The sequence below is a fragment of the Rhinolophus sinicus genome, chromosome 4, assembly GCF_057876585.1.
Source record: "Rhinolophus sinicus isolate RSI-liver-muscle chromosome 4, RSI-T2T, whole genome shotgun sequence".
Taxonomy (NCBI): domain Eukaryota; kingdom Metazoa; phylum Chordata; class Mammalia; order Chiroptera; family Rhinolophidae; genus Rhinolophus; species Rhinolophus sinicus.
The window spans coordinates 64303502-64324817 of record NC_142504.1 but is presented as its reverse complement, the minus strand read 5'-3'; the positions used below and the strand labels follow the sequence as shown (position 1 = coordinate 64324817).

General features: G+C 39.3%; 1 protein-coding gene across 5 annotated transcripts in view; it reads right to left on the bottom strand.

The window, feature by feature from the left end:
* SPIRE1 (spire type actin nucleation factor 1) overlaps positions 1 to 21316 on the bottom strand; it is a 246677-nt gene that overhangs the window by 140924 nt on the left and 84437 nt on the right. For all 5 annotated transcript variants that reach the window (XM_074340400.2, XM_074340396.2, XM_074340397.2 and 2 more), the window contains exon 3: positions 7269 to 7502. In XM_074340400.2, the coding sequence (XP_074196501.1) occupies positions 7269 to 7397 (129 nt within the window). In that variant the 5' untranslated portion in view covers positions 7398 to 7502. The remainder of the gene's footprint in view (positions 1 to 7268; positions 7503 to 21316) is intronic.

The window sequence follows — 21316 nt, the reverse complement described above, 5'->3', positions numbered from 1 at the left end:
GGAAGAATCCAGTTTCCTTGTTGGGTGCTCACCCCTTCCAGTGTGCAGACACAAGTGGCCACCATATCTGAGGCTCCATCAATCTGGCTAATTCCGTTCGTCCACCCTACCATGGTGATTCTCTGAGACTCTGCCAAACCCAACTTGCTGACATACCCATGCCACTTTCAGTGACTTTTCCATATAAACGGCCTGTCTTGGCTCATGCTGCAGAGTTTCCTAAAGTCTCTCAAAGGTTCACAAAACCCAAACAAGCAGCACCTGCTTTCAGTGTGTCCCGTACCTCTTGTTGAGCAGCCCCTGGCCTGGTACTAATGGTTGCTGGCCTCAGCTTGTGGCTAGGCCCCTTCGGCACCTCCAGACCCAGGGGATGGTTGCCATCTGAGGAATGGTTTGTGGTTCATGCCAGGTGGCCCCAGGCAGGATACAGGCTTCGGCAGAATGGGGCCACCTGGGACTGGCATGCTTCAGACCAAGCTTCAGACCAAGCAGGAGCATCACCCAGCCACCTCCAAAAATGATGCACCCAAAGGACAGACTGGGCAGGCACCAGAGCCCTGCTAAACTGAACCCTGCTCTGTAAGGACAGCCCCTCCACTGTAGTCATGGCCAGTCCTCACAACCAATCAATCCCTACCACTGTCACACAAACAGTATCCAAGGCTGAACTACAAGAGGGCAAACACAATCAACACAAGGGAGACACCAAAAGCACCCAGCTCTGGTGACCAGGGAGACACCTACTACATAAGGCCACTCAACAAAAACCAGGAGACATAGTAGCTATACCGAATACATAGAAACAAACACAAGGAGGTAGCCAAAATGGGGAGACAAAGAAACATGTCACAAACAAAAGAGAACAAATCTCCAGAAAAAGAACTAAACAAAACAGAGAAAAGCAATCTACCAGACACAGAATTCAAAACATTGCTTATAAGGATGGTGGATGATTTCATGGAGAACTTCCATCAGAAAGATAGAAAACAAAAATGTAGAAAACATAAAAAAGAACCAGTAGGAAATAAACAATACAGGGGTGGCAGGATGGCTCAGTTGGTTAGAGCGCTGGCTCTTAACAACAGGGTTGCCTGTTCAATTCCCACATGGGATGGTAGGCTGCACCCCCTGCAACTAAGATTGAAAACGGCAACTGGACTTAGAGCTGAGCTGCGGTCTCCACAACTAGATTGAAGGACAAAGACTAATGGGTCCTGGAAAAACACACTGTTCCCCAATATTCCCCAATAAAAATTTTAAAAAGGGGGGGGCAGCTCGTTGGATCAGTGGTTAGAGTACGGTGCTCATACCACCAAGGTCGTAGGTTCGATTCCCATATGAGCCAATGAGAAGCAACGGCTTAAGCTTCCAGCTGAGCCATCGGTGGGCAGCCGGTTTGCTCAGTAGTTGGAGCATGGTGCTCATAAAACCAAGGTTGCTGGTTCAATCCCCACATGGACCAGTGAAAAGCAACGGCTTGAGCTTGGAGCTGAGCTGCTGGTGGGCAGCCAGTTGTCTCAGTGGTTAGAGCGCAGCGCTCATAAAACCAAGGTCGCTGGTTCAATTCCGACATAGACCAGTGAGAAGCAATGGTTTGAGCTTGGAGCTGAGCAGCTGGTGGGCAGCCAGTTGGCTTAGTGGTTGGAGTGTGGTGCTCATAACACCAAGGTCACCGGTTCGAGTCCCACATGGGCCAGTGAGCTGCGCCCTCCACAACTAGATTGAAAACAATGACTTGACTTGGAGCTGAGCTGCATCCTCCACAACTAGATTGAAAAACGACTTGACATCCTGGAAAAAACACTGTTCCTCAACATTCCACCCCCCAAAAAAACCAACAAATAAAGAATACAATAACGAATATGGTGAATACATTAGAGGGAATCAACAGTAGATTAAATGAAGCAGAGAATCAAATCAGCAATTAAAAAATAAGGTAGCAGAAAACACCCAATCAGAATAGCAAAAGGAAAAAGAATCCCCAAAAATGAGAGTTTAGGGGCCTCTGGGACAACATCAAGTGTACCAATATTTGCATCATAAGGGTACCAGAAAAAGAGAAAGAATGAAGAATTGAAAAACTATTTGAAGAAATAATGAGAGAAAACTTCTTTAACCTGGCCAAGGAAATAGATATACAAGCCCAGGAAGCACAGAGTCCCAAACAAGATGAACCCAAAGAGGCCCACACAAAGACACATTGTAATTAAAATGCCAAAGGTTAAACACAAAGAAAAAATCTTAAAAGCAGCAAGAGAAAAGCAGTTAGTTACCAACAATGAAGCTCCCATAATACTATCAGCTGATTTCTCAACAGAAACTTGACAGACCAGAAGGGACTGGCCCGAAATATTCAAAGTGATGAAAAGCCAGGACCCACAACCATAATCACTCTACCCAGCGAAGCTATCATTTAGAATCAAAGGACAAATAAAGAGCTTTCCAGACAAGAAAAAGCTGAAGGAGTTCACCACTACCAAATCCGTATTACCAGGAATGTTACAGGTTATAAGGATCTGTTTAAGATGGGGGGGCAGGTGTTAAAATATGAATAATAAAGTGGCAACAACTACATATCTATCAACAATTACTTTAAATGTAAATGTACTAAATACTCCAATCAAAAGAGGGTGGCTGGATAAGAAAACAAGAACATTACATATTCTGCTTATCAGAGACTCACTTCAGATTGAACGACACACAGACTGGAAATAAATGGATGGAAAAAGATATTTCATGAAAACGGAAATGGAAAAAAAAAAAAGGCGGGGTAGCAATACTTATACCAAACAAAAGAGATTTTAAAACAAAGGCCATAGCAAGAGACAAAAAAGGACCCAATAATCCCCCTTCTGGGTACTGATCTGAAGAAACCCAAAATGCTATTCTGAGAGAACATTTGCATTCATATGGTCATTGCAGCATTATTTACAATAGCCAAGATGGGAGGAAGCCTGGGTGTCCACTGGTGGATGAATGGATAAAGAGGAAGTGGTACATACGAGGTCTGAAACATAAGTTCGTGAACTTGTTGCAACGATGTTGCTAACATTTTTTTGACATCAGAGGAATTATTCATTATGAATTTGTACCAACTGAACAAACAGTTAACCAAGTTTATTTGGAAGTGTTGTAAAGGATGCGTGAAAAAGACGAAAATGACCTGAACTTGACACCAACAAGTCATCGCTCTTGCATCACGACAATGCACTAGCTCATACGGCACTGTCAGAGCAGGAGTTTTTGGCAAGTAAACAAATAACTGTATTGGAACACCCTCCCTACTCACCTGATCTAGCCCCCAATGACTTCTTTCTTTACCCGAAGATAAAGGAAATATTGAAAGGAAGACACTTGGATGACATTCAGGATATCAAGGGTAATACAACCACAGCTCTGATGGCCATTCCAGAAAGAGTTCCAAAATTGCTTTGAAGGGTAGACTAGGAGCTGGCATCGGTGCATAGCTTCCCAAGGGGAGTACTTCGAAGGTGACCATAGTGATATTCAGCAATGAGGTATGTAGCACTTTTTCTAGGATGAGTTCGCAAACTTAATTGTCCGACCTTGTATATACAATAGAATACTACTCGACAGTAGAACAGAATGGATTCTTGCCATCTGAGGCAGCATGAATGGACCTGAAGGGTATTGTGCCGAGTAGAGTATGTCAGACAGAGAAAGACAGATACAATGTGATTTGGCTTATATATGGAATCTAGAAAACAGGATAAAATGAACAAAACAAAAACAAGCTCATAGATACAGAGAGCATTCTGACATATGCCAGAGGGAAGAGGGGTTGGGAAATGGGCTAAAAATGGGACGGCATGAAGAAGTATAAATTGGTAGTTACAAAACAGTCATAGGGATGTAAAGTATACCATAAAGAATATAGTGAAGATCACTGAGAATCTTTATAACCACTGCTTTGAATTCTATGTCTGGTAGATTGCTTGTCTCCATTTTGTTTATTCTTCTGGAGCTTTGTTCTGTTCTTTTGTTTGAGATAATGTTTCTTTATCTCCCCATTTTGCCTGCCTTCTTGTGTTTGCTTCTAGGTATTAGGTAGAGCTACTATGTTTCCCGGTCTTAGGAGAGTGGCCTTATATAGTAGGTGTCCTGTGGGACCCAGTGACACAGTCTTCCTGGCCATCTGAGTTGCATGCTCCAGATGTGTCCCATGTGTTGTGTTTGCCCTCCTATTGTAGTTAAGCACTGATTGCTGTTGACAAGTCAATGGGAAGACTTGATCCTCAGGCTGATAGGCTGTGAAGACTGGCTGTGAGTACAGTAGGGGAGTTGTTGTGTAGGAGCTGACCCTACAGAGCAGGATTCGCTTTAGCAGGACTCCGGTGACTGCTGAGTCTGCCCTTTGGGTGTGTCATTTGTGGAGGTGTTTGGGTGGTACCTGTATGGTGTTCTGGTATGATCTTAAGCTGGCCATCAGTGTGTTGGTTCTGGCGCCTCTTGGAAGGGGCTCTGGTGCAGGCCAAGTCTAGCCACTGCTTGTGCCCTGCCTGGAGTCACTTGGTATGAGCTAAAAAATGGTCTGAAGATGGTTGCCACTTGTGCTAGTCTTGGAGGTGCCTGGGAGAGGCTATGCTGCAAATTGAGGCCAGCTGCCACTAGTGCCAGGCTTGGGGCTAACAGCAAGAAGTACCGGGCACACCGAGGCCATATGCTACTTGTTTGGGATTTGACAACCTTTTAGAGATTTTAGGAAAGTCTATAGCATGAACCAAAACCAGACATTTGTATGGAAAAGCCGCTAGAAGTGGCTTGGGTAGGCCCACAAGTTGGGTGGGGTGGGGTCTAAGGGAATCACCAGGGCGGGGCAACAAAAGGTTTTAGCTAGGTTGATGGCCCCTCAGATATGGCGCCTGCCTTAGAATTCAGGCTGGGTGGTTGGAGGGCTCATCAAAAGACCAATGGCTCCTGTCAGCCCTTTTGTCTAGGAGAAAGCTGCGCCTCCAGCCCTTGCCCTAAAACCAGACAATTCAGTTCCTGCACATATATCCCTAGTGCCCTCTGAGCTGCTGCCCCAGAGGTGGAGGTCAGAGTGAGTGTGTCTGTCAGCGAGTAAGTCCATGTGAGGGCCTTTAAGAGGAACATCTGGGATTCCAGCAGTCCTCTATCTCAATCAGCCACAATCTCCACTGGTTTTCACAAGTTAAGAGGACTTCTCTTCCCAGCACTGGAACCCTTGGCTGGGGAGCCTGGTGTGGGGCTGGACCCCTTGCTCCTCAAGAGGGACCTCCACAGCTGAGATAGCCCTCCTGATTTTTAACTGCCAAACGTTGGTGTGGGACAAACCAGTTCCATGTCTCTACCCCTCCTAGCAGTCTCGAGGTGGCTTCCTCTGTATATCCTTAGTAACAGAACTTCTGTTCAGCTCGACTTCAAGCAATTCCCAGTGATGGTTGTTTTGTAGTTCAGCTGTAATTTTGAGGTGGTCATGGGAGATAGCAAGCACAGCATTTATGTACTCCACCATCTTGACCTGAACCCAGGACTCAATTTATCAGTTGGAGACTTCAACCCACTAACCAAACCACAAACTCATATGTGTCACTATATGGCCATGAATAAATGGGTTTTATGATATTTTAAAATTTCAGTTTGTCAAATGTCTCAGCAATTATTTTTCTTCTCATTTTAAGTAAAAGAAACATTCAGAATATATTGTTATAAATGTAGAAAGTTTTACTGATCCATTTGGGTTAGCACAGAAACCAAAAAATAAGAGTTGAAGATATATTGTCCAATAAAATTCCTAAGAATGGAATTGATAACCTTACAGTTTTCCTCCACTCTATAAAACTTGTCTTTTTTAACACTCTTTTAAGTATTTTTCATATTTTGATAGCAATAAGATAGGTAAGAGGGCAGATACAGATCAAATTAAAAAATAATAAAAGAAAATAAAAACTACCAGTTCAAATTACAGTGTTCAATAATTTTTGTTTATAAGTTAACATATATAATGTCATTGATTAAGAATTGTTAAGATTCCAATGAATCTCTAGCCCTCCCCCTGCAAAGCTATAGTATATGAGAGCAATGTGGCTATGACAGCTATCATTCTATTGGTGCCAGGGGTAATTTAATTGATACATCTTGTTAGGTGGGTGTTCTATTCCTCCTTCACAACCCCCTGTTCACCTCCCACACATAGCCACTACCAAAAAACTATTAGCTTAGTTTTAGAGGCACAAGTAAGTTTTGTTTCTTCATAGAAAACCTTTTGCTCTTCACTTTATACCACTATTTATCATTGGCCCACAGAGAACAAGTAGGTCACCTGTGGTCTGCAGTAAGTTTCAGTTGGCCTTTAAGCAGGGGAATATGTATGTAAATATTTTAAAATATTCCTTAACATCTAGAAAAAAAGAAATGAATAAATGCGTGAAATTTCAATATGTGTATATACGAGGGTATTTTACTTGTAGATGCTGTTGATTTAAAATGAGCATTATGACTATTAAAAAAACTGAAGGATATATCTGAATTTCATAAGCATCGTAACTGCATACTCCCATTCCAGAGTGCCTGAGAGATTTATTATTTAAGAAGGAGCAAGAAACAGGGTGTACTGCAGTACAGCTGAAAAGTACTATCTTCATGGTTCTTTTCTATTCCTGTCTCTGAAATGATTTACGAAAAGTTGGCAAATAAGAGATACATAGCCAATACTGTTTACAAAATCTAGTACACATCATATATAAATAATTCTCAACAGAATGCTCTTTTAAAACTAATTTGACAAATCTGCTTTAATTTTAATCTCTGCATTTAGTAATTATGGCTTTCAAGTACACAGAAAAATTTAACTAAAGAGAAAAATTCAATTCAAGTTACAGAACTTGTTTTATTACTTATAAATACCACTGGGTGGGTCAAGAAGACAAAGTAAAATAATCAGCTGTGATAGCTCAGATTCACAATCTTCATATTAATAAGCGGATCACAGTTGTTATTTACTCCATAAAAAGGAAAATGCAGAAGTCACTTGAAGACATAATACACAGTCATGCCGATGATGTATAATATGTAATAAGGGGCATATAATACCTAGAAGTGGTTTTTTTAAGGCCATGTTGAGGCTCTAAACAAATAAATCCCAGAATCAAGAGTATTTCAGTTACTTATCATTTCACTTTTAACTAGAATTTAGGAACTATTATCAAATGCTGAATCACCAATCACTTTTTTTAAGTTAAATAACTTTTGAAAGACACACATATTATGCAAACTGCTGTTTTTACCTTCATGACATCTCTATATGACCGGATAGCTGAGACTTTTCTCTTTTCATCTTCTTCATCTTCCAGGCCTTCATCTGCTGCCTCATAGCCCTCATCATTGCTACCATCAGCTTCTATTGTGTTGGCCATGTGATCAATAAGTTGCTCCAGGGGAGGGCTTAATTCCCTTTCTTCATTTTCCTTCAAACCATAGTCCAGTGCTTTATAAATAATAATTCCCAAAGATTCAATAACCTAGAAACATTAAGGAAAAAGGTGGTTAATGGAGACAACTAAACATTTTAATAGAACAAACTATAAAGCATAAAATATTCAGTATGCTATTTAAGCTAGGTCTTATCTATTCCATTTCAGAAACATATGACAAGTTAGATATGTGGAGATATTTAAAAGGCTCAATTAAAAAAAAAAAAACTCAGAAGGAAATTTTTGTGTGATTTCTTTAGACCAGTAGATAACATACAAACCCTTTTTATGTTTTCTTAGATTTATGCTGTGTGCTGAAATCTATATTCTCCATTTACATAAACTACTAATCACATTAAATTTCCACATTTCCTAAAGACATCTTTGAGAACAGACATTGTTATCAAAGAACATATACTTTCAGAACTCTTATGGCAATGTTTATCTAACTAGGGATTTGATAAACATACCAAGGATCTGAGAAACTGAAAAGTCAGTTATTGGTAGCATATAACTTAAGCTTAAATAAATTTTTTTCCATTTAATTATTGGAAACACACATTTCTCATATAGAGACTTTTTTCAACATAGTGCACAGATACTCCTCCCTACCACCCTACCTCCACTAATATTACCTCCCAGAGAATACGAACCTGATTTTCAAACACTGGAGATATCTATCTATCTATCTTATCTATCTATCTATCTATCTATCTATCTATCTATCTATCTATCTATCTATCTATCTATCTATCTATCATCTCACTGTCTAATATCACCCTGACAAATGCTCCAGGATTTGGCCAATATAGGGAATTCTTCTTTATTCCATAACATTGCCTTTCTTTTCTCAGAAAAATCACATATAAACAACCCCTTTATTTTACAATACCAACAGCTCATTTCACCTTAACCATTTTGGGACAACACAGGCAACAACGCCAAAGATTTAGGATTAATTCTGACTTTTACCACTAACCAGTTGACTCAGGGAAAATTACTTCTTTTAGTCATGACTTTTCTTGTCTGTAAAATGGGTAACAACGATAGCTACATCTCAGAGAATTTTGTTATGACTAAATGCATTCACAGGATTTCTGGTCAAGACAGTGAAACAGGTAAACGCTATGTTCGCTTCCTCTCATGAATGACCACATCAAAATTACAACTAAACTACAGAATAACCATCATCTGAAGTCTAAATGAACCCAAGTCCTACAACTAAGGGCATACCTCAGCTGTATGAAGCCACCTCGAGACTCGTAGGAGGGGTGGACACAAGAATCAGGCTTGTCCCACACTCATGTTTGAGTGTTAGAAATTGGGAGGGATATCTCAGCTGTTGAACCCCACCACCACCACAACCACTGGAGTAGTGAGGGGTCCCAACCCCATAGCAGGCTCCTCAGTCCGAGGTTGCAGTGAGAGGGAGAGAAGTCCCCATACTTTCTGGCTGTGAAAACCATTGTGACTGGGTAAGATGGAGGATTGATGGAGTCCCATGCATTCCTCTTAAAGGGCCCATACATGGACTCACTCGTTGACAAATTCACTAGCTCTGAGCACCAGCATTGGGGCAGCAGCCCAAAAGTTGCCAGAGACATAAGGGGAGGAATTGAGTTGTATGGCTTCAGGATGAGGGCTAGATGGGCAACTTTCTCCAGGATGAAAAAGCTGGTGGAAGCCATTGTCATTTTGTTAAGCCCTACCCCTTCCTGACACAGTCACAGGTGGAGGCCAATTACTTTAAATGTAAATAGATTAAATGCTCCAATCAAAAGATAGGGTGTCTAAGTTGATAAGAAAACAAGACTGTTACATATTCTGCTTATCAGAGACTCACTTCAAATTGAAAGACACACACAGACGGGAAATAAAGGGATGGGAAAAGATATTTCCATATTAAATTCCGTGAAAATGGAAATTTAAAAACCAAAACAAAAAAAAGCTGAGGCAACAACACTTATACCAGACAAAATGGACCTTAAAACAAAGGCTATATAACAAGAGACAAAGAAGGACCCAGTAATCGCACCTCTGGGTATTTGTCAGAAGAAACCCAAACGCTACTTCAAGTGGACATGTGCATTCATTTGTTCATTGCAGCATTAATTATAATGGCCAAGATGTGGAGGCAGCCTGGGTGTCCATCAATGGGAAAATGGATTAAAGAGGAGATGGCACATATATACAACAGAATATTGTTCAGTCACAGAAGAGAATGGGTTCTTGCCATCTGGGGCAGCATAGATGGACCTGGAGGGTATTATGCTGAGTGAAGTATATCAGAGAAAGACAGATGCAATGTAACTTCGCTTATATGTGGAATCTAAAGAGCAAAATAAACAAACCAAACAGAAACAAATGCACAGACATAGAGAACATATTGATGGTTGCCAGATGTGGGGGTTGGGAGGGGGGGATAAAAAGAGGGAAGGGATTAAGAAGTACAAATTGGTTTTACAAAGTAGTCATAGGGATTTAGGGTATAGCATAAGGAATATAGTCAATAATATTGTAACAAGTATGTATAATGTCAGATGGGTAGTAGATTTATTGGGGTGATAGATGGGAGGGGGTTTGGGGGCAGGGTAAAAAAGGTAAAAACATGAAGGGTTTAAGAAGTACAAATTGGTAGTTACAAAATACTCATGGGGATGTAAAGTAAAGCACAGGGAATATAGTCAGTAATATAGTAATAACTATGTAGAGTGCCAGGTGGGTACTAGATTAGCCAGGGCGATTACTTCTTAAATTATATAAATGTCTAACCCCTATGCTGTCCACCTGAAATTAATATAAATAATATTGAATGTCAAGGAAAAAAACCAAAGTAAAATACAAGGGCAGATTGACATATAAGAAATGAAAAAATGAAACAATCAAACACACTTAGAAGTTTAACAGTCTTTCTGTTGGCGAGCATAACAGAAAGAATTGTTTATATGGTATAAAGAAAAGGAAAAGTCAGAAGTTCTGAAGAACACAATAGAGTTATTGTCATCATATACCATAGCCCTTAAAAGCACCCAGGTTCTCTCCAAAAAATTCTCCACAAAATCTGAAATCTACCTTACCAAGAGAAATAATATTTTCTCAACACAACTTTCAAAATAAATATGAGGCTTAAAAATTCTCAACTTATAATTTTTAAACAATACTTTTCTTTTTTATACTATTTCTCATTGAAAATATATATTTGCATTGGTTTTTATAGTGTGACCTGGAACTCTAAATATTATTTTCAGTTGTTTTGTGTGAAAATTGATCTTCTGAGTTCCAAGTCAACTGACTATTTTAGTCACCTGTTCTGGTAGCCTCCCTTGCACCCCATCCGTCAACCAACCCATTCTAGAGAGGGTACCTTTTCGGTGCTTCCCCTGGCAGAAGGTGCACACTGCTTTCATAGCACTGCTTTCTCATCACAGGCAGGTGCTACTTGGCACAGGGATTTTTAACTTTTAGTTCAGCAGAACCTGGCATTGGGATGTGCACTCAATAAAAACTCATCAAATTGAACCTAGAGCAGTCATGTGAACAATCAGAGCATCATAGCTAGTATAATGAAAAACTCAGACATCAATAAAAGTTTAAATTATGTTCCACATAGACTTTTTAAGGCTGAGAAGGTGTTATTGCAATATTCTCACTTAGAAGTTAGAGTTAATTGAGAGTCTTCACATGTTTGGATGAATCTAATCATCTATATCCCTACCCCTCCTCTAGAGATGCAGGGGAAAAAAAGAAAGAAAAATCACAAAACCAAAAGCCAACGTCAATACCAGCGATAGCTTCCAACCTTAGCAAGGACCCCAAAGCTTCATTCTCTTCCCTGCTCACAACTTCCCCTCCAGAGGCCATCCATTCTTCAAGAAGACCATTTTATACCTTCTTTCTTTGCAAACCTCCAACACCCCTTCTGCCTTTCTAGGTCTCAGCTGGTAACTCTCCCTCATACTCCACTGGGAAATGAAAGTCATAAGATGAATACTCACTCTTTTCCCCATCTTCAAATGTTCAATGTGATAAGAATCTACACTTCCTTTGCCCTTTCCTCCTCTCACAGTAAAGGAAGTGTCCCTGTTCCTATCAAAGGTCAATCTCACCCTCCCTGAACTCCCTCATGCCCCTCCAGCCATAATCCCATTTCTGTGCTGCCACTCATAGCAAATCTTCTCAAGAATATCTGCATACACTGTCGCTTTTCGCTCCTTCCATTCATTGTTTAATCCATTCCAATCTGGCATCTAATCTTTTTTTTTTTTTTTTTTTTTTTTTTATTGGGTAACTGTGTTTTTTCCAGGACCCATCAGCTCCAAGTCAAGTCGCTGTTCTTCAATCTCATTGTGGAGGATGCAGCTCAGCTCCAAGTCCAGTGGTTGTTTTCAATCTAGTTGCAGGGGGCGCAGCCCTCCATCCCATGCAGGAATTGAACTGACAACCTTGTTGTTAAGAGCATGCGCTCTAACCAACTGAGCTAACTGGCCGCCCTGGCATAAAATCTTTTGAAGCCACTGAAACCACAGGTAAAATCACAATCTCTAATGCCAAAAATAATGAACAATTCCATCTTCATCCTAAAAGGCGATTCAACAGCATCAGACACAACTAACAATTGTTTTCTGTTCTGAACACTCTGGACTTCTGATTTTCCTGTCAATTCGGCAGCTATGTCTTCTCAATCTGCCTGTAGATGCCTTCTCCTACAGCTGTTTAAATGATGGAGTTCCTCAGAGTTCATGCACTCTACTTTCTTTAACAATCTTAATAATCATTACCAATGCTATAAATATGAAATGTATCCTGATACTACTTCCTTAATTTATGTTACCAGCCCAGAGGAACCTGTTGTCTGGGTGGCTATAAGAGCCTAACTGGTCTTCCTCTCCCCGGTGTCTCTAAATTTCTATTCATTTTATACAGTGACACCAGATTAATCTTTCTGACGTGGTTTCAAACTACTAGGTTGGTGCAAAAGTTATTGCAGTGTTTGCAATATTTTTAACCTTTAAACTGCAATTACTTTTGCACCAACCTAATATTTAACCCAACACTGGTTAAATATGTATCAGTCAGGATTAACCAAACGTGTATTAGGGCTCTCCAGAGAGAACCAATAGGATGCATATACTTATAAAGAAAGAGATTTATTACAAGGAATTGGCTCGTGTGACCAAGGAGACTGGTAATTGCCAGGCCTGCAGGGTGAGTCACCAAGATGGAGACCCAGGAGAGCCAGAGCCAATGATGTGGTTCCCAGTCAAAAGGCCAACAGGCTCAAGACTGAGGAAGTGCCATTATTGCAGGTCTACTCCAAAGGCAGGAAGAAAACCAATGTTCCAGTTCAAAAGCTGTTTGGAAAAATTTTCTCTTACAGGAGGTCAGCTTTTTGCCCTATTCAGGTCTTCAACTGATTGGATGAGGCCCACCCACACTAGGGAGGGCAATCTGCTTTACTCAGTCTACCAATTTAAATGTAAATCTCATTCAAAGACACCTTCATAGAAACACACAAAATGTTTGACCAAATATCTGGGCGACCCATGGCTCAGTCAAGTTGACACATAAAATCAACCATCACAAGTCCACCCCTTGTCAACTTAGCACTCAGATACAACTCCTTAAACCTTCATCCCTAAAAGAAGACAATGACAAGGTCACAATTCCATCTAACATGATACAACTATCCTGCATACAACCAAAAAACACTAACCCCTCCCTCAGAAGAGGTTCAAAGTCCTTGAGTGATATTCAATATTCAAAACAAAATGAGGAAATAATCATGACAATTACAATCCTTGTTTCTGTAAATCACCATGTGGTCATAGCTGGTATTTATAACTACCTTCTTCCAATACCCATCCCATATTCCTTTTATCTTTACTAAGTACCTCAGATGATTGTGGTTCTTTACCTTGTGAGGTTACCCAAACTTTCATTCCCAAAGGGTCCAGGCCATTAGTATTCCTGCCTGGACTGGAATGTGGTTTTCCACTGACCTTAATCACAGGGCATAGTAATAATTCTAAGAGCACTGGAAGGGACCTCCCGTATTCCAGACATACTTTCCTTAGCTCCACTGTAGAGTAGCAGTCCAACTGCCCCTTGGTAGTCAGGATCAATCACCTCAGACAGCACAGTAACTCCGTTTTTGCCTGTGGATTCACAGGCATAAGGGACCCAAAGTGGCCAGGTGCAGTCTTAATTCAATGAAATCATTCTTGTGTCTCCTGGTACAAGCATTCCTCCCTTTGTAATTAAGGTCTCTAGGCCAGCAGAGTATAAGCAGAATGGGAACAGGCAGCAAAAATGTTACTAGTGGGTCATTAGTGGGTAATAGTATCAATAGTGGGTAATAGTGAGTGGTGCCCCCACCCTATTTCCACCTCTTGATTCCTGGAACTGTGACTCCTGCCTATGAGAAAAACAGTACTATACATTGAGTGCTGACTCAGAGCATATACAGCTTTCTGGAGAACCTTGCCCTAGTCCTGAAAGGTATTACCACCTAGCTGTCACTGTAACTGAGTCTTTCAAAAGGCTATTCCATCATTCTATCACAGCTGCAGCTTCAGGATGATAGGAAACATAGTAAGAACTGTGAAATTCATGATGATGGGCCCATTGCCACACTTCATTTGCTGTGAAGTGAGTTCCTTGATCAGAAGCAATGCTGTGTACATAGGGAATATAGTGTATAAAAACTATGGTGTCAGATGGGTACTAGACTTACTGGGTGATCACTTTGTAAATTACATAAATGTCTATCAATATAATATTGTATGTCAACTGTAATTGAAATAAACTTTTAATTTAAAAAAAATTTAAAAAGAAGCAATATGTGTGGAATAACATGATGGTCAATAAGGCATTCTGTAAGTCCATGGATTGAAGTTTTGGCAGAAGCACTGCATGCAGGGAAGGCAAATACATATCCAGAATCAGTGTCTCTTCCAGTTAGAACAAAATGCTGCCCCTCCATGATGGAAGTGGTCCAGGTAGTCAACCTGCCAGCAGATCACCCTGGTAAATGATGCTATACTGGGTTGTTGGTCTCTGTTGGTGACAGACTGGGCACTCAGTGGTGGCTATAGCCAGGTCAGCCTTGGTGAATGGAAATCCATGTTGATGATCCGATGCATAACCTCCATCCCTGCCACTGTAGCCCTGTTTATGAGCCCACTGGGTGATGACAGGGTGACTGGGGAAAGATGCCGACTGGGGTCCACGGAATAGGTCATCCTATCCATTTGAATATAAAATCCTCCTCTGCTGAGGTCACTCTTTGGTAAGCATTCATATGGGACACAAGTATCTTCATGTATTTTTGCCCATTCAGGGAGTTCTATCCACATATCTCTTCCCCAATTTCCTTGTCATCAATTTTCCAATCATGTTCCTTCCAAAAAAAGTGCACAACCAGGTGCACTACTCCAGGGTCTGCCCACTGGGAGGATTTCCCTTCGCTACCATCCTTCAAGGACATCCCAGAAAGGGGCTGTGGTGCTGCAGTTGTCTACTTTCAGGTGGTGCCTGCATATTCTGCAGAAGGCCTGACCCTTCTCTTTTTCCATCAGCTGACTGTAGAACTCCCCAGAAGGAAACAGGTATAGGCTAAGAAAGAGAAGGCAGTATAACAGAAGTACATCTGCACAGTGCCTTCAGGGTCTGCTTGGGCCCAATCACATATGTACCACTGCCACTTGATGATGGAGGGCTGCTGTAGACACCCAATTTCATGGCTTGAAGAGTCAAATAATACTCAGTTATGATGGATGGCTCAGGTTGCATGGTAACTTGGCAGCCATGTTTAAGTGTTCAGTCTCTACTACAGTCCAGTAGCATATGAGAGAACATAGTAGGATGAGGCTAAAGAGGTGGGGATGGCTTCACACATCACATAGGACCCCATGTAGACTATCTGAAGGATCTTAGTCTTCATCAGTAAATGTAATGGCAGGCCACTGAAGTGTTTTGGGGAGTGGGATAATCTGATTATATTTTTATTTTTAAAAATATTGTGCTACAGTAATCAAGACAGTATGGTATTGACAAAAGAATAGACAAATAGATCAATAGAACAGAATAAAGAGCCCAGAAATAGACTCACAAAAATATAGTCAACTGACCCATGACAAAGGAGCAAAGGCAACTCAATGAAAAAAGGACAGCTTTTTTTCAAATGATGCTGGAACAGCTGGATAGCCACATGTAATCTAGACACAGACTTTACACCTTTCACAAAAATCAACTCAAAAGGGGTCATAAACCTAAATGTAAAATGAAAAACTATAAAACTAAAAGATAAACAGATGACTTTGGGATTGGGATTTTTTTAGATATAATGCCCAAAGCATGATCCACGAATGAAAAATGTGAAAAGTTGGACTTCATTATAATTTCAAAATTCTGCTCTGTAAAAGGCACTGTTAAGAGAATGAGAAAACAAGCCACAGCTAGGAAAAAATATTTGCTGTATAAAGGACTGGTATCCAAAATATACAATGAACTTTTAAAACTTACTAAGAAAATAGCCCAATTACAAAATGGGCAAGTGATCAGAACAGACACATCACCAAAGAAGATATACAGATGGCAAATAGTATATGAAACGATGCTCAACATCATACGTCATTAGGGAATTACAAATTAAAGTGACAATGAGATCCCACTACACACCTCTTAGATTGGCTAAAATCCAAAACACTGATATCATCAAATGCTGATGAGGATGTGGAGCAACAGGAACTCTCATTAATTGATAATGGGAATACAAAATGGTTTAGTCACTGTGTTAGACATTTTGGCAGTTTCTCACACAACTAGACATACTCTTTCCATACAATCAAGCAATTGCACTCCTATTTACCCTAAAATAAGTTGAAAACTCATGCCTATGGAAAACCTGCACACAAATGTTTATAGTAACTTTATTCATAATTGCCAAAACTTGGAGCAACCAAGATGTCCTTCACTAGGTGAGTGGGTAAACAAACTGTGGTACATCCATATAATGGAATATTATTCAGAGATAAAATAAAATGATCTATCACACTACAAGAAGACATGGAGGAACCTTAAAAGTATATTGCTAAGTGAAAGCAGCCAATCTGGAAAAGCTAAATACTGTATAATTCTAACTATATGATATACTAGAAAAGGAAAAACTATGGAGAAAGTAAAAGATCAATGGTTGCCAGGGATTTGGGGAGAGAGGAGGAGATGAAATTGTGGAGCACAGGAGATTTTTAAGACAGTGAAACTACTCTATATGATACAGTAATAATGGACACATGTCATTTATATCTGTCAAAACCCACATAAAATACAACACAAAGAATGAACCCTAAATATAGTCAATAACATTGTAATAACTATGTATACTGTCAAGGGGGCACTAGACTTAACAGGAGCATCACTTTGTAAGTTATATAAATGTCTAACCACTATGCTGTACACCAGAAAATATAATATTGAATGATAATTGTAATTGAAAAATTAAAACAATTTATCAAACTTAAAAGCTTCTGCACAGCAAAAGCAACTATCGACAAAATAACGAGGCAACCAACTGAATAGGAGAAGATTTTTGCAAACAGTGCCTCTGGTAAGGGGCTAGTATCCAGAATATACAAGAAACTCATGCAACTCAACAACAAAAAAACAAACAACCCAATTGAAAAATGGGCAGACGACCTGAAGAGACATTTCTCCAAAGAGGACATACAAATGGCAAATAGACATATGAAAAAATGCTCAACATCACTAATCATCAGAGAAAGGCAAATAAAAACCACAATGAGGTATCACCTCACACCAGTTAAAATGGCTACATCAACAAGACAAATAGTAACAAGTGTTGGAGAGGCTGTGGAGAAAAAGGAACCCTCATACACTGTTGGTGGGAATGCAGACTGGTGCAGCCGCTATGGAAGGCAGTGTGGAGGTTCCTCAAAAAATTATGAATAGAATTACCATATGACTCAGCAATCCCTCTCCTGGGTATCTACCCAAAAAAATCGAAAACATTCATCCATAAAGACACGTGTGCTCCAATGTTCATTGCAGCTTTATTTACAGTGGCCAAGACATGGAAACAACCAAGATGTCCTTCGATAGATGAATGGATAAAGAAGTGGTATATATACACAATGGAATACTATTCGGCAGTAAGAAAAGATGAAATAGGAGCATTTGTGACAACATGGATGGATCTTGAGATTACAATGCTAAGCAAAATAAGTCAGACAGAAAAAGCAGAGAACCATATGATTTCACTGATATGTGGTATATGAACCAAAAAACAACAAAATAACAAGACAAACAAAAACTCATAGACACAGACAATCGTTTAGTGGTTACCAGAGGATAAAGGGGTAGCGGGGTGGTAGATGAGGGTAAAAGGGATCAAATATATGGTGATGGAAGTAGAACTGACTCTGGGTGGTGAACACACAATGGGATTTATAGATGATGTATTACTGAATTGTACACCTGAAATCTATGTAACTTTACTAACAATTGTCACCCCAATAAACTTTAATTTTAAAAAAAGAGTACTATTAAGTATGATATCAAAAAAAATAGCATAAGTCATGGAGATACAATGTACAGCATAGTGCCTATAGTTAAAAACACTGTGTTGCATATTTGAAAGTCATTAAGAGAGTAGATCTTAAAAGTTCTCATCACAAGAGAAACTTCTGTAACTATGTATGGTGATGGATATTAACTAGAATTGTTGTGATGATCATTTTGCAATATATACATATATGAAGCTTGTTATGTTGTACACCTAATATAATGTTGTACTTCAATAAGAAAATAAAAATATTAAAAATTAAAATGCCAAAAAAACACAAGTTTTTAAAACATGATGGACTGATGCTATCAGTACAACATGAATGAACCTAGAAAACATGCTGAGTGAAAGATGCCAGTCATAAATACCACATCCTGTATGATTCCATTTATATGGAATGTCCAAAATAGGCAAATGCATAGAGACAGAAAGCAGATTAGTGACTGCCAGGGGCTGATAGTAGGGAGGAATGGAGAGTGACTGCTAATAGATATATGGTTTATTTCTAAGTGAAAAAGTGTTCTGGAATTAGACAGTGGTGGTAGTTGTACAACTCTGTGATTATACTAAAAACCAGTGAAATGGATACTTTAAATGGGTAAAATTTATGATATGTAAATTATACCTCAATAAAGCTGTTAAAAAAGAAAAAAAGTGAACCTTAATATAAACTATGGACTTTAGCTAATGATGATGATGATGATGATGATGATAATGTATCAATATTGATTCATCAATTGTAACAAATGTATCACACTAACACAAGATGAAAATAATCAGGGAAACTGGGGGAAGTGGGAGGTATATAGGAACTCTGTACTTTCCACCCAATTTTTCTATAAATCTAAAATTAAACTAAATAAAACCTATTAATTTGAAAAAAAGATAGTATGGCTTAAAAATTAGAGTGTTGGAGAATGGATGAGAAATGGGTGAGAGCAGATGTAGAAGATTATTTAGGAAACTACTGCAGTCGAGTCCAACCTAGGGATGATGGGTTTCTTGGGCTAGAGTGATAATAGTGGGTAGAAAGAAAATGGTGAGGATTTGAAAAGCCTTTAGGGGGTAGAATTGATAGGGGATAGGACTTGGCAATGCATTAACTGTAGGGAATGGGAATCAAAGTGATCCCTAGGTTTCTAACTTGGGCTAGCTGAGAGAGTGGTACCATTTACTGATACAGAAAACTGGAGCAAATAGTTTCAGAGAGAAAGGTAAGTTCAGATATGTGTAAGAAACACAGTCACATATGTTAGATAGGCAGCTATGTGGACTGCAAAAAATAGCTATGAACTGGAGTCATAAAGTGGGATTTTTGGAACTATAATGGGTCAGTGAAGTCACGACAGTGTTATGAGTCACCTTAAGGACAGAATGTACATGAGAGAAGAAAAACCAAAAATTTAATAATTGCCCAGAAAATAAGAAATCGAGAGACTACACTACACTATAAAGGAGCAATAGTATTGGAGAAGGGAGGAAATCTACAGACTGATATCACAAAAAGGAAAGAGTGAAAAATACTTCAAGAAGGCAGGCATGCATGGTCATAGGTATTGAATGTGGTTAAGAGACAAGTGTAGGCCTAGGAAACATCCACTGGATTTAGTGAGGCAGAGGTCACTGGTGACTTTAACAAGGGCAGTGTGGTGAGTAAACAGTGCTATGTGTACTCAGAAACTTTTATGAAGAGGAAGGGAAATATATGGCAGTAGCTAGACATGAGACAGGGCAGAGGTAAGCGTTTTTTATTACTTCTTTTATTAAGACTACAGAGTCTTAAGCATGTTTAAATGGTGATAAAAAGGAAGTAGAGATGAAAAAGTTGAAGGTAATGAAAAGATAAGGGGTCAGAGTTTCTGACAGTGACAGAATATTCCATGAGCTTTGGCAAATTGGATCTCCAATAGCAGTTAGTCACACACACAAAAAATCTTTCCCTGAAATTTAAATATGCTTTTTTTGTTTTTATTAAGTGGCAAAAGGGTCCATTCGCACGTGCATGTGAGTAACTCCTTTATTCAATACTATTTCCTGAGCACTTTCTATGTGAATATATCATAAATTGAATTAAGAAGCCATTTAAGTCTTGTGCATTCTGAACCCAGTGAACTTTTTTTTCCATTCACAGTTCCACACTGAGTTCATGTTAGTTGTTTTCATATTGCTGTATCTTTCTTAATTCATGTTACCCTCTGCCTATGGCATTTTGTCCAACAAATCCTATCTATACTCTTATCCTTCAAATCCCATCTCAATGTTACCTCCTCTATGAAGTACACAGGGTGTGATCACAAAATATGGTGAATGTTTAAATAAAAAAATAATTTATTACAATAAAAGACACATTGCCATTAACCCCCCCTCCAAAATACTCCCCCTCACTTTCAACACACTTATCCCATCATTCTTGCCACTTTCTGAAAAAGTTCTGGAAGTCCTCTTTCGTGAGTGTCTTTACTTCATCCTCCATCATGACAACACTCTGTGTCACACATCGCTTCTGGTATGGCAAGTTCTGTCAAATGAAAACATTATGGGGTATCTTCATTCACCTTATTCACTGGATCTGGCACTATGTGCCTTCTGGCTCTTCCCCAAAGTCAAAATGACCATGAAAGGAAAACATTTTGATTCGACTCAGGACATCGAGGCAGCCACGACAGTGCAACTAAAGACACTCCCAAAAGAGGACTTCTGGAACTGCTTCAGAAAGTGGCAAGAACAATGGGATACGTGTGTTCGAAGTGAGAAGTAGTATTTTGAGGGGTATTAATGGCAATGAGCCTTTTATTTTAATTTTTTTTAATTTAAATATTCACCATAGTTTTTGATCACACCTCGTATTCCTATTCACCCCAGAGTTGATCATTCCCAACCTTGCCAACTTTCCCTGCTCTGTCTCTCCAACTTTTACCATAGTATATGTGACTATTAATTGCACCCAAAACTGCAGAGTAAGTTTTATTTTCAAGTATAGATGGAATACTCACCAAGATAAACCTATGTTGTGCCAAAATATAAAATAAATCTCAACAAATTTCAAGATTGAAATAGCAGAGATTGTTTTCAGTCAATGGAATGAAATCAGAAATCCGTTAACAAGATACCTGGAACATTTCAAAGTACTGAAAAATTAAATAGCGGACTTCTAAATAATCTTTGGGTAAAAAAACAAATTTCAAGGGAAATTTTTTACTTCACGATAACGCAAACATATATCCAAATTTGTAGGATGCAACGAAAGCAGTGCTCAGAAAGAAATTTATAGCTTCGGAAG